Source organism: Vanessa atalanta, chromosome 23, assembly GCF_905147765.1.
Source record: "Vanessa atalanta chromosome 23, ilVanAtal1.2, whole genome shotgun sequence".
NCBI lineage: Eukaryota > Metazoa > Arthropoda > Insecta > Lepidoptera > Nymphalidae > Vanessa > Vanessa atalanta.
Window position 1 is genome coordinate 2,779,578 of NC_061893.1, and position 22,294 is coordinate 2,801,871.

General features: G+C 32.9%; 1 protein-coding gene across 1 annotated transcript in view; it reads left to right on the forward strand.

Annotated features, from left to right (window-relative positions):
* LOC125073000 (mycosubtilin synthase subunit C) overlaps positions 1-21,609 on the forward strand; it is a 68,750-nt gene extending 47,141 nt beyond the window's left edge. Inside the window, exons 2-17 of the mRNA XM_047683642.1 lie at positions 5,855-5,982; positions 6,654-6,801; positions 8,458-8,591; positions 8,730-8,906; positions 13,255-13,481; positions 13,593-13,869; positions 14,043-14,210; positions 14,378-14,536; positions 14,904-15,043; positions 16,501-16,591; positions 18,044-18,256; positions 18,537-18,678; positions 19,789-19,931; positions 20,355-20,501; positions 20,772-20,929; positions 21,186-21,609. Coding sequence (XP_047539598.1) covers positions 5,862-5,982; positions 6,654-6,801; positions 8,458-8,591; positions 8,730-8,906; positions 13,255-13,481; positions 13,593-13,869; positions 14,043-14,210; positions 14,378-14,536; positions 14,904-15,043; positions 16,501-16,591; positions 18,044-18,256; positions 18,537-18,678; positions 19,789-19,931; positions 20,355-20,501; positions 20,772-20,929; positions 21,186-21,326 — 2,586 coding nt within the window. The 5' untranslated portion in view covers positions 5,855-5,861 and the 3' untranslated portion in view covers positions 21,327-21,609. The remainder of the gene's footprint in view (positions 1-5,854; positions 5,983-6,653; positions 6,802-8,457; positions 8,592-8,729; positions 8,907-13,254; positions 13,482-13,592; positions 13,870-14,042; positions 14,211-14,377; positions 14,537-14,903; positions 15,044-16,500; positions 16,592-18,043; positions 18,257-18,536; positions 18,679-19,788; positions 19,932-20,354; positions 20,502-20,771; positions 20,930-21,185) is intronic.
* Positions 21,610-22,294: the final 685 nt, after the last annotated feature.

Below are 22,294 nucleotides of genomic sequence, written 5' to 3' on the forward strand. Positions count from 1 at the left end.
TATATTTATTTTTATGTTGGTTTTTTGATATGCCGGAATATATTCATTCAAGATATAAGCACGTACTTTATACTAAGTCATCTTTTGATATTTTGGTGACAATTTTTTTTTAACTTAAAATGTAAAAAACTTTCCGGTGAGTCTGTACGCGATAAAATCAAAAACAAATAAACACAATTTTATACGGTATATAATTATGTTCTTGTAGATGAATCGATACATTCCGGTTTAGGTGTATAATTCATTAACATTTGGATGTAATTTGGCTGAAATTTGGTGATTATTGAAGTTATCGGAAAAATATGCCGACCAATAGAGATGTATATCACTGTATAGTATAAAACAAAGTCGTTTCCCGCTGTCTGTCTGTTCGAACTTTATAATTACGCAACGGATTTTGATGCGGTTTCCTTTAATAGATAGAGTGAGTATAGAGTAAGGTTTTTTTGTGTAATATAGTGTACATGATAATTTTAGTGGTTTCTAATGTGATATCGTAAATAAACACCTTTTTTGCGCTTACATTGCAAACGCTGGCTGAACCCTACGAGTTAGATCATAATAATGCATTGTACAATTTGAAAGGTCTACAATAATCATCATTGCACCCGTGCGAAGTCACGGCACGTTTTTTGAAGACGCTTATTCTAGTTTACTAGGTAGAGCATTAAAAAGCAATTTAAAAAAAAATAACTCATATATTAATCCGAGACGGCCCAGTGGTTAGAACGCGTGCATCTTAACTGATGATTGCGGGTTCAAACCCAGGCAAGCGCTACCGAATTTTCATGTGCTTAATTTGTGTTTATAATTTATCTCGTGCTCGGCGGTGAAGGAAAACATCGTGAGGAAACCTGCATGTGTCTAATTTCAACGAATTTCTGCCACATGTGTATCCCACCAACCCGCATTGAAGCAGTGGTGGAAAATGCTCCAAACCTTCTCCTCAAAGGGAGAGGAGGCCTTAGTCCACCAGTGGGAAATTTACAGGCTGTTAATGTTAATGTAAAATATTAATCCACACAAAGCATCTATCGATAAAGCCTGATGCATATTATTTTGATGCACCGCCATTAAATAAAACTGGTTTATGGAGCTGTTTATTTTTAACATTCAAGCTGCAGTTTGTTCGTAAACCCAGTTGTATTTATATGCGGGTCTTGTACGGCTTTCGTTGAAGTGCCATTGTCAGACAGTCTAGATAATTGCTCAATCCCGATCTACGATTCTAATCTACGAGTAAGTGTTGTAAACTTTTTTTTATGAGAAATCGCTTGGGATATTTGTATGTGTGTATATATAATGTGTATTTGACTTTATAAGCATTTAATTCGATAGAAAATTGTTGAGTGAGTACCTATTCGTTGATTTTTATGCAAGACATACTCGTAAATAAATTTAATTGGTGGAAAAGTGTTAAAACAAATTTTCTGATTTGTTCTTCTCAGTAGAATTTATATTCCGAATTTAAATTCCTATTTACTTATTGTAGTCCATTTTATATATCTGATTAACAGTAATAAAATAATTTCAATTGATTTAAATATTTACAAATAATTTGAACTGCGAACCGCAAATGCCATATTTTGAGAAGGGATATGACCATTTTGGGTTTTCGTTTTCTTCCTCCATTATTCCATTCTCTTTAAGAGTAGAAGATTTGAAGCCTCACCACTCCACGTAAATGCAAATTAGCGGATACTTAAGCGACCAAATTATATCAAATTAGTCAACGAGAACAGTCCAATGGTGCTCCAGTTTTGAACTCACACTCGATTAAGATTCACGTGTTTTGACCAATGGGTTATTTTGCCTATATATTTATACGACTGCATAAATATTTGAATATATACATTATACATATCCGAAACAATTGCGAAACGAAAATCTTAATAGATATGACACCTCCGCTGACCACTTCCATTCACAACCTATTTGTGGTTAACACTTTGAAGTTCACGTTATTCGATGCGTTTGTTGATTTAGTTAAACAAATATAACAGTTTGAGAACCACTAATTACACGTAGCGCATCTTATAAACAAGGAGTTAAATATGTAGGCAGTCTACCAAATGTGCCATCTATTGGTAAGTCAACACCGACCATAGATTTTGGCACCATTGGACCATAGACAACCCAAACCCTTGACGCGCCAACAGCCTTGGGAACTAAGATGTCCCTGTAGTGACACTGACTCACTCACTCTATATCGGAACACGACAATGTTAAGTGTTGTTTAATAGTAGAATATATTATATTAGTGAGTACTAAGATACACACACAAAGCCCTATAACCAAGTAAGCATTTTTTTTATTAAAGCAATCGAAACAGTTGTTCCTTGCAGTCAAATTCCTTGAAAATAAGCAAATGGTACTTTTTTCATTTTTATTTCTTCATTTCTTTTGGTCTTTCTCTCATGGTAGACTCTACCAGGTAGAGCAACTTCACCCTCTTGCACCCCCTTCCCGGCGCCCCTGAATGTATTATAATATAAACGTTTAGTAGATAGTAGTAATATAAATAGCGTATTTCAAAAGAACTTTCTGACCTTTTTTGTTCGAGTTGACATTTAAGTTATAATATATATAATTGATGCGGCAGACATAGAACAATAAAAAAATAACGAGTCCGCGACATTTTATATTTTGTTTTTAAAAGTCACAAAGATGTCGAAGATCCCACGTCGCGAAGCTTTTAATGTTTTCTTTTGTTGTACGTTATTTTTTTAACCTTTATCAAATAAAAACATCTACTGGTTATTTACTTTGATTATTTCGAAACATAAACAAAAATGTATAGTAATATAATTGGTATCTCAAATAGTTTAAATAAATTGAGTATCTTTTTTTTAAATATGTATGTACATAAATATACAAATAATTCAAAGGCTTATTACTGAGTTCAATGTTTTTATTTAAAAGAAAAGATCCTCACTTTATGACCTGTCTTCCAAAATATGACAGGAGATTTATGAGAAAAATGAGGACGAATTAAGCACCTTCGTTTTTTATAATTCAGAAAATTTTTTTTTAAAAAGTTTTGGTCGAGTTCAATGTACTTCATAAAACTTCTTCGGTTTGTTTCTTTTTTTTCGGAAGATTGTCAGGCGAGCCCCAATGAGTTTTTTATATGCCCAATTTATGTTTCTTGATCTCGTAAACGGCTTTGAAGGAAAGCATCGTGAAGATCGTATGTCTTGGTCGGGCTTCGAGCTAGCTTATCTGGTACCTATTTATCAGATATTCGACTACCAAACAGTAATACTCTTGTGTTTAGATTTGTTGGGTAAGTGACCCAGTATAACTACAGGCACAAGGGACATAACACGTTAGCTGGTTGGTGGAGCATTAGCTGTGTGAAGAATGATTAATATGTCTTACAGTGCCAATGGCTAAAATTGAAAAAGATGTTATTTTGGTATATGTACCGTGTATACATACATATGCATTTAGTAAAAAGCGGTTGTTTTAATATTTAAAACAGACACTCCGATTTTATTATAAGTATATATAGAAGATTTAAAATTATATTTAATTCTGTATATAATGCTTGTCATCTTGTAAACATAATTTAATAATACAGAACCCTGTCGCGAATTCACTTTGAACTTAGCAAATTTTTTGTCTTTGTTAAATTCCCGACGAAGTCAGGTTTTCACGTTACCTACAAATGACCGCACAGGACCAGTTTTTTCTTCTTTACACCCACGTATGTCTTTATATTTCCTCAAGGTTAATTATGCATAATATTTTAATAAAAACACATTTTATGACAGAATGTGGAAATAATAGAATATTTATTATATTACCAGCAGCTCCCTGTGGAAATCAAATAATTATCAAATTAAAGATGTCAGTCGTTTAAAATATAATTGTCAATATGTCATTGCAAGGCAAAGGCGTCATCTATTCGTCTGCATTATGTTCCAAATTTGAAATTATTCTAATAAATACACCAGTACACGGAATACCTACTTATTTATTGTTATTTATTTTTATTAAATTCTGAAGTCGAATTAATCAAATTGTCAAAAATCATTTTCTTGAATCCGGTGATCATCATTCTATTTTTAAACGCAGGAAAATCTTCAAATACTATACGAATAACGTTCTAAAATCGACAAATATGTATTTATTAAATATTATAATAATAATATAACTGCATAAAAAGTATTTCTAACAATTGCAAACAAAAATCATAATAAAAACTAATTATAATTCCACTGAATTTCCATTATATTCTGCATTTTTTTTTCTCTAGTTAATGCTTGTATATTTAATACTAGCAATTTATTTATAAGAAAATGAAATATATGATATAAATGTAATTTATAACCAAAGGAATAAAGTTGCTTCTAAACGTGAAAACATTTTTATAATTGCATCATTAGTTACCCCCGTTATACAAACAAACAAATTTAATCTCTTATTATAATAGATTTTGGTTAATTGAGGATAACGATTAAAACTTATTCCAAAGTGGGTTATCCAAGTAACAATATTTCATATGATATATGCAGGTTTCGTTACGATATTTTCCTTCACCGCTGAGAACGATATGATTTATAAACGAATTATGCGTGAACATTTACGCAATTTTAAAATAATCATTTGACTACGTTCATATATTAATAGTAAAATCAGGAACGTTATATTTTCTGGTATATTATCGTCGAGCTTGGCTTATATAGTCTGTGATTAAACAATTAAATGCAAATAAGTTTTTACTGCATATAATTAACGATCAAATTGAAAAAAGTACGTAGGTTGTTTTATAACTAGACAACTGTAATTATATTTCGTCTTCTTGCACTCGAATTATCTTGATTTAAAAATTAGATTTATCAAGCTAACAAAAATAATATTAAAATAAAATAAAAGCTGAATTTTTTGTTTGTTTGTACGCGCTTGTCTCTGGAACTATTTCTCATTTTATAACCCATTTTCTAAGGTTATAACCTGATTTGTTATCACGCTACGGTTCATGGAAGTTTAAAGCCAGTGAAACTGCGTGATGCCTCTAGTGTTAAATAAAAAACGACGATTATCTAGTCAAGAAATAATTACCGGACTATTTTAGATTCTTGTATCAAAAACACTAATTTAATTGTCTATTTTTTACATCATATATTAACTCTATATAAGGAAGTCTATAGAATAATTTGTCATTGCAGTGCCCCAGTGCTATCCTTACGGCTAAAAATATTTAAGATATAATTTGATAATTTATATTTAAATATTTGAGAACATTTTTAAGAGATTCTACATTCCATGGCGTGTTTCCTCGGCGATATATACAATGTATTAGTTATTTAAAAAAATTGATTGATTTTTTCGTCTTCATTATATTACTTTAAATTTATTTTGCTCATTATATTCATTACTAATACAAGTATACGTATTTGTAATAGCTACCGAGCAAAGCTAGCTTAATCTAAGGGCAGTCACACACCGCGAGCATTCGTCTGTTTGTATATTCGAGTGTTACATTAACGCAGAGAACTGAACGTTACAGTGCGCAACGTGTAACGATACAATTTGTAACGATGGGTCGACTGATTCTTTCTAAAACATCTTATACGTGCCTTTTTGTAAAAATTCTTAGCACTTATGATTCGATTGTCTTTTTTCCATAAATAACATTATCGAGTCAATATTTCGGCACTCAATGTGATCGTTTCGTATTGCAAACACAGTAATCGATTTTTAACATTTTCAAAATCGATTCTTGATTTGTTACTACATGCGAGAGCTACCAGCGTGGGACCGCCCTAAGATAGAATTAAAAATCGTAACCGGTTTTCGTTGATATGTGTTCTTAATAATCAATTAATAGTGTTTTTGTTTCTTTCAGTTAAACAATGGGTTCCCTACCACGAATGTCTGTGGTGACAGGCAAACGGGTCCCGCTGCCTGCGGCGCCTCTCACCAAACATCTGGAACACATGGGTGCCACTGAGAGAACGGCTCTTATATACTACGGTTTGTAATTAAAACTATACTTCATTTACAAAAATTCAGAACTCATTTAGGCACGAATCAGAGTCGAAAAAACTTTGAAGGTGAATAATAATTAAACAAATTTATTTTACATTTAAAAAAAAACGGCAAGATCTGTTGAGTATGGCTTTGTTTAATGTTTTTGAACTATTGAAAGATGGAAACAAAGGAATGAAGATTGCACTACTGCTGCATATAATTTTACTTTAGATCTTTCTTATCTGGACAGATGCCGAATTCTGCCGGTTTCTAAAGGATGTTTCCTAATACCGCTATTTCTATAATTTGATCCAAATATTTACATTTTTACATACATTAGCAACCTGTAAATTTCCCACTGCTGGGCTAAGGCCTCCTCTCCCTTTGAGGAGAAGGCTTGGAGCATATTCCACCACGCTGCTCCAAAGCGGGTTGGTGGAATACACATGTGGCAGAATTTCGTTGAAATTAGACATATGCAGGTTACCTCACGATGATTTCCTTCACCGCCGAGCACGAGATGAATTCTAAGCACAAATTAGGCACATAAAAATTCATTGGTGCCTGCCTGGGCTTGAACCCGAAATCATCGGTTAAGATGCACGCATTCTAACCAATGGGCCATCTCGGCTCATCCAAATATAAGAAATATTATTTAAAATATTTTAATTTAGATGAGACATGCAATGTACGCATGAGCTACGCGGAGCTAGAAGGACGTACAAATGCCATGGCGCGCGCGATCGCTGCACATGCGCGCCCCACCGGACCCAACAGGGATCAAGACTATGTGATCGCTGTATGCATGCAGCCGACACACAAGTGAGTTATTGTTGAATACTAATAATAAATAAATAAATATTGGACAACATCACATACATTACACTGATCCCAATGCATATAGCTGAAGCACTTGTGTTATAGAAAATCATTAGTAACAAGACATAGACAACATAGGAAACTAATGAACTTTTTCTACATCGACTCGGCCGGGAATCGAACCCGGGACCTTGGAGTGGCGTACCCATAAAAACCGATGTACACACTACTCGACCACGGGGGTCGTCTAATATTACTATAAATACTTACCTATAACAAGTAAATTAATATACATTTTATTTACATTTAATTTTGAAACTTTGGTAGTAGTACGCGGATCGCTTAGGAAGCTTAGTCTTTCGTACACCTTGAATTATATTTTATATATTTAATTATTTTGTTTAAATTTTTAATACAAAGAACTGGAATTAAAAAGTACAAAACTCAATCAAAATAAATAAATGATATACATCTATTTACTCACGAAGGCATGCTTGCTCACTTTAAATGAATTAATTTTTAATAAAATATATTATTCATATATATATTCAACATATATAATCTATTTTGCATTTTTTTTATGTCTTTACTCTTAGTCTCACGCACACTAAGACATCTTGTAAGCATCACTCATAGTAATAAACGGCGATAATAATAAATTTAACGTAAAGGGGCTTGTAATAAATTTAACCTGAATGAATACATCTGTACATCAAATACACGAGACAGTCTGTGAAGATTTGATAATTTAAAAAGTATGTGATTGAATTTTTGTTCGATTTTCGTTTCGAGTAAATAAAAATGAATCGATTTTTTAAATTTTTCATGTGTAGTTGCGTCAAATGAAACGTTAATAGTGGAAGAAGACTGCGTAGAAATAAATCTTTTTTAAAAACGAATTTAATAAAATCTATATTTCTCGTGTCGTAGATAAATCTCTAAGGATGTAATAAATCTTATAAATGTGTGTAAAATTTGATCGATACGTTGATTTTATAGACTTATAACTAATTTAAGCTTCACCAATCTGCATATACATTAAAAAGATTTTAAAAATGCATGTTATCATAAAACTGGATATGTTATGACTAGATGGAAAAACTTCATGGATGTTCACGATTTGTTTCCGCAGTTGTTCAACGTCTAATTAAATAACATTCCTCCTGAATATCTTTACTCTTCATTTATTTAAATAAATGTATTATAAAAAGTAATAATTATTATAATTATTTTAATGTTTTTATATAATTAATATGTAATATTCCAATAATGAATTCATTTTAGAATTATTTTCATTTATAATTAAATTGCAATTTGCACCCAACTAGCGATGATTTTAAGAAGGTTACTTTAAGTTGCGACGGCCTCGTTAATCAAGTAATGGATCCGAATTGTTTAAAAGTTTACAGGCTGGTGAGTCGGGCCAAACAAATATTAAATTTTATCTCAAGTTTCACAATCACACAGTAACTCGGGAAAGACGTTAAGGTTATGTACCTTAACTCTCTCCATGTTCGTTCACCGTTCCCTAGGCTCACCGACCCTAAAAAGCAGACCTTTAAGATTACTACCATTAATAAAATTATTTAACGCAAACTTCTGATCTCACAAATGCTCACCTGCTTTATCACATCAGTAATGATTAATTGTTGCTTTCAGTACCGTTATAGCTCTCCTTGCGATATGGAAGGCAGGGGCCTCATATGTGCCGATGGAACCAAGTTTCCCGCAAGGAAGAATATCACACATTTTAAAAGACGCTGAACCATCTCTTATTATTTACGACGATACAGGTAAATGAATGAAACTATTGGAAGACTGTCTTTCACTCGCTTCGATTTTAGTTGAGCAGCATTTGTTGATCAACAAAAGTTATCAGATTAATGTAGTTTACGATTAGATTTTGGAATATATTGAATAATATTTTCCAGCCAATCCCTCAATGTTTGCTGGTAGTGGAGTGCCACCAGTCTCTTTTGAGGAGTTGTCGCTAGAAGCCAGTGCGTTACCAGCTGACAGACCAAATGAAGATGAAATATTGGTTCAAACTGATGCAGACTCTATTGCTATTGTTCTTTATACATCTGGGAGTACGGGAATACCAAAAGGTAAGAGTTTTTTTTTTCATTTTTGACAGGACAATACTATAATAAAGATTTCTAACATTGTTAAGAGGGAAGAGAAAAGATAAAAACAACTTTACAGGGTCAAATGTACATGACCGAATAAATGAGTGACAGAAAATTTAATTTTTTATTGGTTCTGAACATACCAACAAAACAGAGGCTAGATATTGAAACAGAAAAGTCTTTTAGGCTTGATGAAATGAGGAAAAACTACCGTTCAATAAAAAGTCAACTTTGTGACAATGTTAAACTAAACTTCTGGTATAAACTTATTCGTTCTAACGATAAAATAAAATCGAAACGGTTTTTTATATGAGTATTATGTTTGATAAATGATATATTTTCAATTAATTTGATAAATTACTTTGATTTTTATCAAATTAATTGAAGAGATATCATTTATCAAACATAAACTTTACAAGATTCCGTAATCCGCGGCCGCGAGAGCTTAGAACATGTGAATTTATAATGAAGACTGCGGACTTAAAACTATCAAACATCTATGAATTGTCATGTGCTTAATTTGTTGATATTTATGCGAAATTAATAAGATGAATACATCTCGTGCTCAGAGAAAAATAACATCGTGAGGAAACCTGCATGAGTTGCATGAAAATCTACCACACGTACATCACCAAGGAAACATAAAATTCAGGAGGTATCTCCTGAAAACGATAGTGAAATTTTTACTTTTTTGCCAATAACAAACGCATCAAAACATTGTTGCCGTGACAATAAAAATTATCACAATACATTATAACAATGCTACAAAAAAAACAATTTCAATGAAATCTCGTCATCAATTGATGGAGCGCAAAAAAAGCAATTATAGTAAACACTTCTTGATTCCTCGATGAATATTTCCACATGCAATTATACTTATAGGAAAGAATTTTACCTGTATGTACATAAAACGGAAAAAACTAACGGTAAAGATTATTTATTTACATAAAATACACATTTAAATTGTTTGTACTTAAGGCACGGGATGGCCTTTATCGAAACTATTCGTAGATATGTGGTTGATTAATAAAAATGTCAGACTAATTAATAATAAAGTTATTAACAATAATATTAAATCAATTACTTGTTGGTAGAGCTTTGTGTGAGTCCTTCTGGACCCACTGATCAGATATTCTACCGCCAAACAGCAATACTTAGTATCGTCGTGTTTCGATTTGAAGAGTAAGTTCATGTAACTGCATGAGGGACATGTCATCTTAGTTCCCGAGATTGTTGGAGTTGTTACTATTTCTCACAGCCAATGTCCATGAGTGGTAGTGACCACTTACCATCAGTTAACCCATTTTCAAGTTTGCCTACTTAATTCATAAAAAAAAAACAATGATAGATAATTTCCTGTCATGAGGCGTTGGTGACATTACGATTTCTTCTTAAACAAAAAGATGCCTCGCTACGATAGACACGTCGTCATACTCATCACTGTAATTTGAAATGCAAATATAAGCTTTTGTTGTATTTGTTTATAATAAGAACGCAGTTTACTAGACCCACTTATTTAAAGTGGTGACAACTTCTACCGTAGACATAAGCATTTTTAAAAGTATTAGTATTCGCTTATTGTTACAATTCAGCCATATTTATTATATATTACTAGTCCTATCCCCGTAATGAGCAATTACATTGATTCTAATATATCTACAATTTCGAACTAGAAACTAATTTCAATAACTAAATCTGCACATTTTCATTTTTATTTTTATTTTAAATAACTAGGCGGACTGGAAAATGCTCTACATTGGCTTGCACAAGGCTACGTACCAAAATATATAGTACTACAAATTATTTATTGCTATCATAGAATACAGTTTACAGACCTATTACACTTACAAAGACGTCCCGCCCCACGTCAAATATCGGCGTGCATTACTAATAGTGACGCTCGCACTTTTGTGTTTGTGTGCGTGATAATAACATATCTTAATTTAATTATAAAGAATTAATACGTCATTATGTTATCCATCAACATTAATTCATATAAAAGAGGTAAATTGAGTTTCCTGCTAGTTCTTCTCAGAAAAAATTACATTGCGAGCCGTCGTAAAGCTTTTTATGTTTAATTTAACCTTATAAAGTAACGAATCAAAAATATTAATAGTGAATAGTATTTTGATCCAATTTTCATAAAGTTAGGGCAAGTATTTGTCCATTTAAAAGTAAACATTATTGTTTATGTTGAAAGATAAATTAAAAAGAAAAATAAACATATATTTTTTTAATTTAATTATCACTTCTGGATTCAGCACGTGGCCACTAAACCAACGATGTATTTAGTACTTAAAACATACATTTTATCTTTACTAATATTATAAATGCGAAAGTAACTCTGTCTGTCTGTATGCAAAAAGCTTGAACTCCAAGGAAGGACATAGGTTACTTTTTTATACCCAACGGCCTGACGACCAATCCCACACAAACACAAACGCGAATGAAACCGCCGGCAACAACTAGTTTCATATATATTTATATACCCTTTTATAAATCAATTGGCTGGCTACGTGAAGTCATCGTTAAAAAATTTTATGTATTTTCCAAATGCCAGCGAGCCATTAAAGGATTATATATGGTTTGCCATTTACAAATAACGATGTTTAAAATATCACTTAATTTTGTCTTTTGTTGTCATCGCAAAGCACTATCCGAAATATAACGTGTGACATTGACAGTAATTTGTGCAAGCCCGCCAGTGTTGGTACCACCCACTCGTCAGATATTGTACCGTCAAACAGTAATATTGTTGTAAACTGGTTTGAAGGATGAGTGAACAGAGTAACTACAAAAAGGGACATGAAATCTTAGTTCCCAAGGTTGGTGGCGCATTCACGATGGAGGGATTGGTTAAGTTCTCTTACAGCGCCATTGTCTATGGTGACCAGATACCATCGGGTGGCCCGTTTGCTCACCCGTGTACTATATCATTAAAAAGTTGTACAAAAACACCTATCAAAAATGTTTCACGAGATACGAAGGGAGTTGTCACGGAATATAAAAAAAATGATCGCTGGAGAGTCTTTGTTTTGTATAAAGACTTTCCATAATTTATGTATTTATATATATGTTTTTAAGATAATTAGTAATCACGTTGAAAACCGCAATTGCTTCCGCTCAAAATTACTTTTAATTGCATTATAAAAACAGTTGAAAATGTTTTAATTAAATTTACTCATAACATTAAAAGCACAACCATTTTAAAATATTTAATCAAGAACTTATCAAACCTAATTGAAACTTAAGACACTTATTTCTTCATTTACTATATATAATAAATGATTTCAATTATTGTTGATGGCAATTGTTCACTCAATAAACATAAAATACTTTTTAATACCCGTAATGTTCCGCGCGTTTGAGGTCACGGGTAATTTAATTGTTTCATACAATTCAAAGCTTACATTAATTTCTGAAGATCGATTATTCTTAAATGGATATTGCAAATGGACCTTCATTTTGTACACAATTCATTTCTGATATCATTTAAAATAAATAATATAATTAATGGAATCAAGATTCTATTAAATATTTAATGATAAAACTAGTTTTAATGTTAACAGAGGCCAGACTATAACTTAATAACTAACTTTGATAGATTTAATTTATTGATACTCAGTAGCTCAGAATAAATTTAACTATATCTAACCAATCTTTTATGTGATGTAAATCAAATCGAAATCATTTAAGTTTTACCAATTATAAATAAACATACTTGAATCTCTACAAAGTATAAAACAAAGTCGCTTTCCGCCGTCTATAGGCTTATCTTTCAAACAAAGCAACCGATTTCCATCCGAGTTACCATCAATAAACAGAGCAATTCAAGGGAGAGATAATATAGAATAGCCGAGAATTTCAACTTTCCTAGCCAGAAAAATAATTATTCTTTTTTGTTTATTTTTCAATCTAAAAGTACAATACAATTCAAACTAAGGGTATATATACAATATACCCTTATTTTACCCGTATGAAACCGAATGGGTAGTTATTAAACATATCAATCCCGCATTGGAGCAGCGTGGTGGAATATGCTCCAAACCTTCTCCTCAAAGGGAGAGGAGGCCTTTAGCCCAGCAGTGGGAAAATTTACAGGCTGCTAATGCTAATGCTAAAAAAAAAACATATCAATTCCAAACATACTGCTTTAATTTTGTGGTAACTATTATTTCGTAGATGATAATTGGGTCAACTCTACCCTCTAAATCATATTCTAAAAAACAATATATCGTGAGTTCAGTTCATAGTCCTAATTATTTACCAACAGCAATCTAAGTTCTTAAGTCCATTAATATTAATTGTCAAATTCATTTGTTTGTAGGAGTTCGATTGCCCTACTCGGCAATCTGTAACCGCCTCTGGTGGCAGTTCCGAACATTTCCATATGCAGACACAGAATCAGTTTGCGTTTGGAAGACGGCTTTGACGTTTGTGGATTCTGTTTGCGAGATATGGGGACCGTTGTTGCACGGACGATCACTGTTGATACTCTCAAGGGAGACCACCAGAGATCCCCAGAAGTTAGTGCGAGTTTTTGCTGAATATCAGGTAAATAATTAATGTCTTTATTTATAATTTTCTACCTACTTAATTTATGGTGCAGTTCAAACTTTGTCAACTAAACATTAAATCTTAATACTTTTTTTATGTGTATTTCAGATTCAACGTCTAGTTCTCGTACCAACACTTCTACGTTCGATTCTTATGTACTTGTCTCTGAACCTTTCTGAAAGGCCCCTACAACATCTCAAGCTCTGGGTGTGCTCAGGAGAAACTCTAAGCAAGGAACTCGCTTCGCAATTCTTTCAATACTTTGGCGATCAGAATGACTACAAACTTGCCAACTTTTATGGCAGTACGGAAGTTATGGGAGATGTAACTTACTATGTGCTAGAGAAAACTGGTCAATTGGACATGTTCCCGACCATACCGATAGGTTTGTCGATATTACTTATACTGTACAAGGCATTAAAGACTAAAGATACTGGTGTACAACAAGGTTATATTTATGGACAAATTTTGTTATTGTGTCATTGAAAAAGCTTTAACTTATTTAAATTATTTAAATGTATTCTAAGAATTTGATTTAATTTATTAAATTTGAAACAGGTGCTCCCCTTGATAACTGTGCCGTTTATCTCCTGGATGAAGAAATGAATCCATCGAGGGAAGAAGAACCGGGTGAAGTTTGGGTTTCGGGGAGGAACCTCGCGAAAGGCTATGTGGGGGGACAGGGAACTGATAAATTCTGCGATAACCCATATGCTGCACATCCTGGTAGGTCTAAATATTAAGCAATAAATCATAATTGACCACACTTCTAAACTGATCCATTAAAGGCAATTGACGTCAAAAGAATATGACAAATTTTAAATTCACATTAAATACAATAAAAATAATACTGCAAATCAACATTTTTACATTTTTGTACTATCATTCTATAGACTTTGGCCGTCTGTACCGCACTGGAGACTTCGGTATCCTTCACAAGGGTCTTATCTTGTTCGCTGGTAGGACAGACTCGCAAGTGAAGATCAGAGGACATAGAGTGGATCTTCAGGAAGTCGAGCGCGCTGTCAGTTCCATCCAGGGTGTAGATAAAGGTAACTTACTATTATACCAAAGTCACTTATATGTAAAATGTTTCGATTTTTTTTTTATGGCATGGATAGACGAACGGGTAAGTGGGACACCGGATGGTAAGCGGACACCACTACCCATAGACACTGGCACTGTATGAAATTTTACCCATTTCTTCCATAACCAAACTTGGAAACTAAAATTTGCCCTTTGTCATTATATTGGTACAATAACCCTTTAGGCCGAAACACAACAATACTAAGTATTGCTGTTAGGTGATAGACATCACGACGGGATTTCATTTTTTAAAGAAGAACACACGCTGTATTTTCTTCTGGTTTTACTAATTACCCGATAAAAATATTAATACATCTATTATTTCTTCAACAGCTGTAGTCCTTTGTTACGGATTAACTTCTGGCAACCCTGAGATATTGGCTTTTGTGACCGTGAAACCGGATGCAAGACTCTCTGGACATCATATCGAATCCGCTCTGAAAAATTCACTTACAAACTATATGATACCACAGGTAAGTTTACAGGTACCCCTAATTAAGTTAACTAGGTGGTAACAACTTGACTAGTAAATATACACCATTAAGAATGGAGAAAGAAGGAATAGAAGAAAGAAACAGGAATAAATGATTTCATTAAAAAGTAATAAAAGGACGATTAACTGTAGTAATAAACAGATTAGAGGTATATTATTACACCTCATTGTGTTAGGTCCGGACATACCTCATCAAAAAGTTCAGGTTCCGTATGAAAAAAAAATGATTCTCCTAATTGTGATAAGAGTGGAAGTTTTGAAGATCTATATCACTTGTTGATGGAATGTGACAGGATTCAGAATCAGAGAAAGTTACTCTTAACTAATTTAAAAGCATGTTTGTTCGATTTTGGATTTGTTCAGCGTATTCTATCAGATATTTTATCAGAATCTGGAATCCTGGAACTCTATCTAATAGCTATAAATATTAAAAAATATTTAAACAAAAGGAAGAAGGGAGAAGAAGGATGATAATTGCACAGGCGTACCAAAGCCCCAAAAATAAATAAGAAAAAAAACAAAGTAGTAAAGTTGTGTTAATCTCATTGGCTTTTATAAGAAAACTATGTTAGAGTAGGATCTATGCCGGAGTGAATAGTCACTAAACGAGATCCAGAATTAAATAGTGACTGACATAAACCAATTTAAAGAAAAAGTTCTAAAGATCCGGGTAAACAAATACAATGAAAATCTTAATGGTACACTGGTTTTTATAGCCTTAATAATAAAATGTGAGTCGTGCGATTGTTCATAGCTTCAAAATATCACTTAAAAATAATTTACAAAATTACTTATAAGTGATGTTTAATTCAATTCTTATACGTTAATTCAAGTCCTTGAAGTTTTATCACGATGAAAATCAGTCCATTACTTTTTTTATATTAACTCCGCTTTTGACAATTAGGTTTACGGAAATTTATATAAGTTAAATTTATCATAATCACGATTTTAGTGCAGGTGTTTTGTGAAATCTAGTTTCTCACCCTGTGTCCTATTTGATAATGACAGCGCCGAGTGCTGAGAAAAATATCAAGGCTTACTGTTCCTTTAATTTATTTGAGACTCTATTTGAGAACCAACACCACCATTTACAAAAATTTTAGTAATGACTTATACTTTTCAAAGGCTCCTCACTGTGGGATATAAATTATGAAAAAACTACTCAAAACACAGCGCTACTTCTGCAGATTTAACCTTTAGATTATTTGATTCGTATAAATAGTATTGAAATTATCTTTTCGTGTAGTTTTCCCTGAGTTGGTGATTTCCAAAAAGGGGGAATCCCAACGTAAAGTGTACAGGATGCATTCTAAGTCCTCACATGTTAAGCAAATTACCATCAGGTGGAATATCTGCTTGCTCAGTGAAATAAAAATAGTCTAAACATGGTTGATTTCCATGTTTAGACTATTTTTATTCAGGTGATCGTGATTACAGGTGATCGTCATAGAAAAGATCCCTCTCCTCGTCAACGGTAAAGTCGATCGTCAAGGACTGCTTAAAATGTACGAGAATACGAATAACAACGGTGAGTTGATTTCATTTTACTTCAAACTAGCTGACCCGCCTGACAACCTGATCCCATAGAAAAATTTACTATCAGTTTTTCCCGGATATCTCAATATTACAGCAACTCTTAAAAAATCCCTTTCCCTACAAACGTAATTTGGGCTGTAATTATACATGATCAATGAACAGATTTAGAATTTGAATTATATAGATATGAACTTTGGAATAATATTATTCCAATGATATTACATATGCAAAGACCTACTACAATGGAAACAATAAAATGTAATATGCTTTAAAATATTTTGCAGAATACAATTAAGTTTCAACTAACGTAGAATACGAGAAAGAGAGTTTATTTTTAGTACAAAAGCATTAATAAGCAGTTCCAATAAGCAAAAAATTGTTTGTCTATTCATGTGATATTTGCAATCATTTAGAAATTACACAACCGTCTTCTGCTCCGAATTGTTTTAACAGAATAGCTCTAATGTAAAAATATTTAACGAAGTGTAATTTTTAGATAAAAAAATGGCAAAAGCAAAAATGTAAATTCACAGTTTTTATACAAAAAGCGCTTACGAGCACTGTTGTATAGCTATTTTAAATAAAGTGTAAAATAAAATTAAAGCTACAATCGTTTAAAATGTATTCCACCAACTGTGTTCCATAAACTACCAGAAACTCTGCAATTACTATTATTATAGGCATTATAATTATAAAGACGATTTCAAAATAAAAACAAAAAATCTTAACCTCTACAATAATTGATGTTAAACATCGATTAAGTATTGATTATTTTACAATTAACTTTAATTATATTATGAACGATAATTAAAATAATAGTTGATGTTATTTCGTCGTATCGTTACGATGTACTGTCTGTCTCCAGGCACCAGACTTCATAGACTAATAGTAATAAGTACATCAACAAATAAACCCTATTTTTTTAGATTTTTGTATGATTCTGAAAAAACATGAACATAATTTTTGTTTGGATGACTCTTTCACTTCGAAATATAGATACTTAGTATCTTACTTTTCAACTTTATACAATGGATATATTTAAAGTTTTTATTAACAGTAAAATCCAACAATTGTTACGTACATAATATATGCATAATTTTTCGCGATCTTTTTCGGAATTTAAAAAATGAGGTACACTGCAAATGCATTTATGTTTTTTTTTTCGACCAATAGTGCTAATACTTAATATTGATTATGACATACCTCTTTCTTCGAAAAAATTCTTCGATGTATATATCTATACCTAGCTAAGAAAAGTGTTTCATTTCGGTCAATTTGTAGTAACTGATCTTTTTTTTTATTGGAAAAAGACAAAAATTTAATTTCAAGAACTTCATAGTATTTTATTCACGTATCTGTATTTTGAACATAGAAGTAAATTTTCACAGATAAAAAATAAACAATGTATGTAATATATTTTTTAAACGCCAACACCCAATTACAGATGATACGTCAATTCCTCTGGAAATAGACTATACGGGAGTGAACCCAAACGACCTGGAAGTAGCGAGGGTGTTATTCGAGACCGTGGGTGAGGTCCTCGGCAGAGCTGCCAGAGGCGCCATTTCTAAAAGAGCTGGCTTCTACGAATTGGGAGGAAATTCTCTCAATTCAATATACACGATAACGAGACTAAGAGACAAGGGATATTTTATCGGTAAGTGAATAAATTTATTTCATATAAACACAAGAAAACTCAAGAGATGCTTCCTCAGAAGTATAGTTTACGAAAGTGCAAATAAATGCATATCAAAATGTCTCTGAACTTTGTATCAACAAATACTTACTACGTTACTCCTACACTTTGGTTCCTATTTAAGACCTTTACGAAAGAGCATATAGATGTATACATAAACTGTACTATTATAAATTTGTGATACATATTAAATTTTACAAATGACATATTAAATGTACGTAACTCCTAAATTTCCGAACAGAAATAAGTGACTTCCTAGAAGCGAACAATTTAGGCGAGGTCCTGTCCCATCTGACGACCGACGCTGAGAGCTCAAGGGATGGCGACGAAAAGCAGTTCACGATCCGGCCCATGAGGAACGAACACAAGGAACGAGTTATCGAGTGAGTAGATATTTTATTCAAAATAGAACCGTTTAGTCGCGACAGTCATACGAGTACAACGTGGTCTTCGTACAAACTATAAGGTCTGTACACACATCCAACATACGTTCTCTTAGGCGAGCGTAGTCGTAGACAAAGATTTTAGAAGGGTCAGTGTTATTAACTTTGATTAATTTTTCCAAGAACATATGAGAAATTAATGAGTATAATATTATGAATAAATTCTTATTGACCAATCAGTTGATCATATTATATTTGAGACGTCTATCCCTGGATGAATATTTAGAACCTAAACCTGACAGCTCTTTTTCTAACATCCCTGCTCTCAACCAAAGTTTTACACGCTATAACGTAGAAAATCTTCGACAGTATAGCAGATATTTTTGATTTAAATGTCTAGACAAACATCGACTTAATACTGATTATTAGGAAACTTACATAAATAGTTTATTTTTAGAAGGTTTGTGTTTTCGTTTTGATGCCATGACTCCTATTACCTCTGACCTTGGACCGCTCCTGCTCATAAGAGCTCTTATTTCTTTACTAGATATATAAATAATTGTTCTTATTTATCCATTAAAAAATCGGTAGGTACGATTTCTCACAACATATGGTTACTAAAATTGTCTAGTTGTTCACGAACATTGTCAAATGTCAATTACTGTATTAAGAGGTCAATGACAGCGTCAATTAGAGTTTAATTAGGAATAAGTGAAAAATCACGCATCCGTTCTATGTGTAGAACAGTTATATACGGATTTGTTTGTACTATGCGCTTCGTCCTCTAAGAGGTTTAACTGTTTTTGTTAGGATAAATTCGCATCATTCGTGAAATGTCGAAAACATTCTTACAGTGATACGCTATTTTGTCGATTAGATGCTTTATACGATACAATGGTATTGTCAATGTCGCTTATGACTTCCTGACATCTCATTTACAAGTAACATTGGCAGAATGTTTTGCTCAACTAGCATGAATACTCTAGCGTAAAAATTCATGGTCTTTCTGCGATTATTTTTAAATAATAGTAATGAGATCAGCGTAAAAGATTCTATAATACCCGTAAAAGTTGAAATAAACATAATTTGATTGAATATTTTCATTGCCAGGATGATAGTGTCGTCGTTCTACGAAAAGGCAGAACTGGAGCAGTTCGTCAGACACGAGATATCTCGCGGCGACTACGCGCTGTGCGTCGGCGCTTGCTGGGCGCCGCTCCTCGCCGCCGGCCTCAGCCTCGTGCTGGAAGACGGTGAGTGCTCTTAGAGCCTGTCTTACGTAATAAATTATACGTTGTAATAACATTCCACAGACATTTTTAACTTTGACGTTTCATAAATTCAAATCATTTGTAGAAAATACATTGGTAAAGAAGGCATATTATTCGATACAAGATTATATAGATGATAAAAAAGCGTGGAGTTAATACTTGTTGACTTCCAGGCAGAAAATACATATATAATAGTATTTAACTAACATAACTGTATTTTTAGATGTTAAAAAAGAGTAACTACAGAGTTTCTTTTCGGTTCTTCTCAGTAGAAAAGCCTACTTGAATAAAGTATATTTTGATTTGTTGTGGATATATTAATATTGTATCTTAAAAATCGCTAACCATTCAAATTAAAGTTAAAGGTAAAAAAACATCACTATCAATACTATTATTTGTCCACAGAGTCCGGCAAACCAGTAGCGGTCGCGCTGAACTTCGACGCGCGCGACGAGCCCGACATCGAGCTCGGCGGCGGACTCGCCAAGATCATGACCTTCCTCGAATACGTCGAGGGCTCTGTAAGAGACACCATGCTGCCTGAAGGAAAGGGTAAGATTCACTCGTTAAATTTAATCATTCAATCCGAAAAATTGTCGAAGTTAGTAATTTTGACGCCCTATTTTATAACGTTCATACGGAACGCTAGACTGCTCGGCCCGACCACACGTTAAATATGAAACAGAACACGCTTACGCTAGGTAGAGTGATGACATACTCAAATCTTGTGCTGACAATTGAAAATTAACAGTCGAAGTCGAGCGACGCTGCCGCGGCGAATGGCTGATGATGCCCCAGGTGTTCATAGCAAGTTTTCCGCAGGTGCGATCCTGCACTCGTTCATGATGGCGACGGGCGCGGAGCTGTCGGCGCGCGAGAACGTGTCCGCCATCCGCGCGCTGGAGCTCGGCACCGAGCGCGTCGCGCGCGAGCGCCGCTTCCGCGGGGTGTTCACCACCAACACCAGCCCGCTCACACAGGTGAGAAACGCTTACGTTGATACTATTATTATTTTTATGTCATATCTAATTCATGTATTATATTAAAATTAATATTATTGTCATTAAAATATAATTTTAAAAAATGATCCCAATAAGAGCAGATTTTGGCTACGGATGTGACGTCATAATGTTAAATTGACTAGTGTGACAGTCAGCTGCTTTACTAATTTAAATTTCGAAATCTTTCTATATTTTAAGCTGTGCTTGAAATGAAAGTTGTATTTATTTATTACAGCAATTAGGTACCGACGTTCTCGGCTTCCAAACACTACTCGATTACCAAATAAACCAGTACGTGGATTCAAATGGAGAAAGGACCTTTGGGAAAGCCCCCGACGATATGCGTGCCGTCGTTTGCTGGAAACCGGTCGAGTAAACAAAAGTATTTATTGTAATTACAAATTTTAAACGTATAACCATTGAATTAGTCATTCCAGTTTTTATTAAATAGAATAGTTGAAAAATATATTTTTCTAAAAAAATATTATATCTTGTAATAAACGTAGTCGTATAAATATTATGATTATACCCAGTTATCTACCATTACGTTTAATTTAATTGAATATGAAACTTGCCTCTAAATTATTTCAAATACCAACTTATTTCAACTGACAATGTTACTGGTAACACTCAATTAAAAAAAAAAACTTTACTTTTAAGCTGCACCAAAAATGTATTCTTTGTTATAGGCTAATAATGACAAATCCAGTTTACCTTCAATCTTTCATTCAATAGAACTGCTTCAATACCAGTTGCATGAATGCAATGTTAATATGTAATTAAATAAAAAATAAAACCTCAAAATTGTGATAAATTGTTATGTCTTTAGATCTAGTACAAAGTAGTGTATTCTTAATTTTAAGTCTTAGTTTTTTCGTTTAATTTAATTGTCACGATAAAATATCCATGTAAATTTTGGTCAGTATGATTGAAATTATAAACATATATTTATGTAATTAATGTTTAAAGTGACTGATCAAAATTTATGTTTAAAGTGAATTATAGAGTGAAAGCTAGGCAAACGCTTTTGAAAGCGCTTATTTCAATGATATTGCAAATGATATTCATAAATCCGAAGTAATCGTCGCATACATTTTAATTTCAAGTAATCCCTAGCTTAAGTAGCTCCATTTTGACAAATTATGAAATCTTTATTTAATAAAATTCAATTATTTTTTTTTTTTCGGTGAAGTATAATGGGTCACGAGATATTTATTTCTTCTAACCTCTATGCTCCATAAGTAAGACAAACCTAGCATATATAAAATTACCTGTGTTGACCCGTTATCTTACTTGACAGTTGAAAAATGTTGCCATATTAAGTTGTTTCGTTCCTTTATAAGG